This window comes from Rhagoletis pomonella, unplaced genomic scaffold, assembly GCF_013731165.1.
Source record: "Rhagoletis pomonella isolate Grant_MI unplaced genomic scaffold, Rhpom_1.0 Rhpom_scaffold_00001, whole genome shotgun sequence".
Taxonomy (NCBI): domain Eukaryota; kingdom Metazoa; phylum Arthropoda; class Insecta; order Diptera; family Tephritidae; genus Rhagoletis; species Rhagoletis pomonella.
The window spans coordinates 26,021,199-26,024,099 of record NW_023458555.1 but is presented as its reverse complement, the minus strand read 5'-3'; the positions used below and the strand labels follow the sequence as shown (position 1 = coordinate 26,024,099).

Below are 2,901 nucleotides of genomic sequence, written 5' to 3'. Positions count from 1 at the left end.
ACATTATTATCGGTGTTAATGCTGGTTCCCAAGTAAACGAAATTCTCCACTTTCTGGAAATTCTAACTGTCAATCGTGACCTGGGTGGTAAGGTGCGAATGCGCCGACTGTTTGTATGATGAGAGGAGATACTTCGTCTTGTCCTCGTTTACCACCAGGCCCATTCGCTCTGCTTCCTTATCCAACTTGGAAAAGGCAGAATAGACTTCGCGGTTTTTGTTACCGATGATATCGATATTATCGGCATTAGCCAGCAATTGCACGCTCTTGTCGTAAAATGTTCCTGAGCTGTTCAGTTCTGCAGCGCTTATTATCTTCTCAAAAATTAGATTAAATAAGTCACATGAAAGAGAATCGCCCTGTATGAAGCCCCGTTTGGTGGCTCGGAGGGGTCTTTCCCAATTCCAACGGAGCTGGTGGTATTGCTCTATGTCATTTTACACAGCCGTATCAGTTTGGCAACTCATTTAAGTGCTGTCGAAAGCGGCTTTAAAGTCGACAAATAGGTGAGTGTCGGTTCTTTTCTCGCGGGTCATTTCCAAAATTTGGCGTATTGTGAATACCTGGTCTATGGTGGATTTCCCAGGCCTAAAGCCACACTGATAAGGCCCAATCAGTTCACTTTCACACTCGATAAGACCTTGCAACCTATACTTGAAGGCTGATTCCACGGTAGAGCTCACTTAAATTTCAGTCGTCGGGCATGCGTTCATGTGACCATATTCTGCATAAGAGTTGATGCATGCACCTTATCAACTCCTCAACACCGTACTTGAATAGCTCAGCTTTGTAAGTTTTTCAGCCGCGTTATTGCTATTCGTACCTCGTCATGGTCAGACGGAGGAACATCGACTCCGTCATCCTCGGCTGGAGGCTCGGGTTATTCTTCTTCAAAACTTTCCGTGCTGCTACCACTCAGTAGTGTGGAAAAGTGTTCCCTCCATAATTTAAGTACGTTCTGAACGTCGGTAACTAGGTCGCCATTGTTGTTCTTACAGGAGTACGCCCTGGTCTTGAAACCTTCCGTAAGACGCCTAACTCTCTGCTAAAAAATTTCGGGCCTTCCTCCTATCGGCCAACATTTCAAGATCTTTCATCACACACAGAAAGTGAGTTGTCAAAATTTACGGATAGTTATCGAGCTTTAAAAATTTCTGGGTTTATCGAAATTTGTCATGTTAAAGGAAGTTATCGAGATTTATTGAATTATCAATTAATTTGTCGTGTTATCGTAATGCATGGAGTTCTTCCAACTTACACAGTTATCGATAATTATTGATCTACTGAAATCGGCTGATTCATTGAATCGAGGTTAATGGAGTTTTTAACTATATCGATTTATCGAAATTTCAAGGTTATATAAGCTTATCGAGTTATCACTGCTTATCGAATTTTATCGTGTTAACAGAGTGTAACGATTAATCGAAATTTTTCGATAGCTTTCGAAAAATTAGGGGCTGTTAAAACTAAAAATTTATAAAGGTGTACAAGGAATTAACATTTTTGAGTTATTGAAATTTATCGAGCCCTCGAATTTCATAGTTATTGAAATTGGTCTAGTTAACGAATTTTGTTGAGTTATCGAATTTTAGTGTTTTTGAAATTAATCGAATTATAGATATGTATCAAATCATTGAAACTTATCGATAAACTGGAATGTATCGGGTCAATTCTAAGTCCTGCCGAAGTCCTCCAAAGACAAAAAAAAGTTAAGTCACGTTTTAGTTCCAAAGCAGAAGGTTTACCGGTAAGTTACTTTGTACCGTATACGTTTTGCTACGTGTTAAGTTAGAAGACCCCTCCAAGGCTCCTAAAACTGTAAAAACTATCGACGAAAAACGTTGATAAATAACTAGAAAATGTTAAGCCTTTTTTGATTTTTAAGAAGCCTGCGGCGAACCATTGTCTAAACCTTTGGAGTGATGTGAAAGCGTAAAAAACGTTGCATGAGTGAGAATTTTTAAAAGATAGGACATAAGTTGGTAAAGTAAAATTGTTCTAAGCAAGGAAGCGATGCATTTTTGATCCGAAATGGCTTTTTAAAATTTTCCTTGTTCTGGCTTTTATTGCAATGTCTACCAAATGAAACGTGATAATTTTTACCTTTCGGTTCCGTTAGAATATATTTTGAAAAGAGCCGTTGCTACCGTAATTTTTTTAAAGAAAATTTTACATAAATATGCAAATTTCGCAATAATTCAATATACAATGCACTTACTTACTTTTTACAAATAAATGTTTTATTTTACTTTTTCAATATATTTTTCAGCTCCACCCACCTATGAGGAGGCGATGTTCATGAGTACCAATATAGCTGACAATGATACCAACATAGTCAGTGTGGATGCACCATTTACGCCCCGTTATCCTGTCTTCAACGTGGACGAGGCAAATTTGGCTTTAGGCGGCATGGGTTTGAGTCCACCACCTAATTTGCCACAAAAACGAAAACGTCGCAGAAGGCGATGCCGGGCGCCCGAAGCTGCTCCAATGGAGTTCCTAAAAGAGCGACCGCCAACGGAATCGCCGATACAAATATGAAATTAGCAACGAATTCGTACGTATTTACTTACGTATGAGAAAAAGTCTAGAAAAGCCAAAGTGCAATACATATCAATTAATTAAATATTTTACCACTAATTACTAATATAAATGTTATAACTTAAACTGATTGTAGCAAAATTTTTTCTGTACTCAAATGGGTAGGTACCACTTTTAAAACTTAAATATTTACCTAATAATTACAAACTCGGCCGCTGTGGTGTAGTGGTAAGCAGTGCGCCTTTCCACTCCACAATGCCTGGGTTCAAACCCTGGTCAAAGCAACATCGCAAAAATATAGAAAAAAAAGGTTTTTCTTAAGAGCGGTCGTCCCTCGGCAGGCAATGGCAAACCTCCGAG

The 2,901-nt window shown here is 38.8% G+C and overlaps 1 protein-coding gene across 1 annotated transcript in view; it reads left to right on the top strand.

The window, feature by feature from the left end:
* Nucleotides 1-2,630, top strand: part of LOC118741609 (arrestin domain-containing protein 5) — a 33,244-nt gene extending 30,614 nt beyond the window's left edge. Inside the window, exon 5 of the mRNA XM_036473610.1 lies at nucleotides 2,270-2,630. Within this exon, the coding sequence (XP_036329503.1) occupies nucleotides 2,270-2,541 (272 nt within the window). The 3' untranslated portion in view covers nucleotides 2,542-2,630. The remainder of the gene's footprint in view (nucleotides 1-2,269) is intronic.
* The last annotated feature ends 271 nt before the right edge of the window (nucleotides 2,631-2,901 follow it).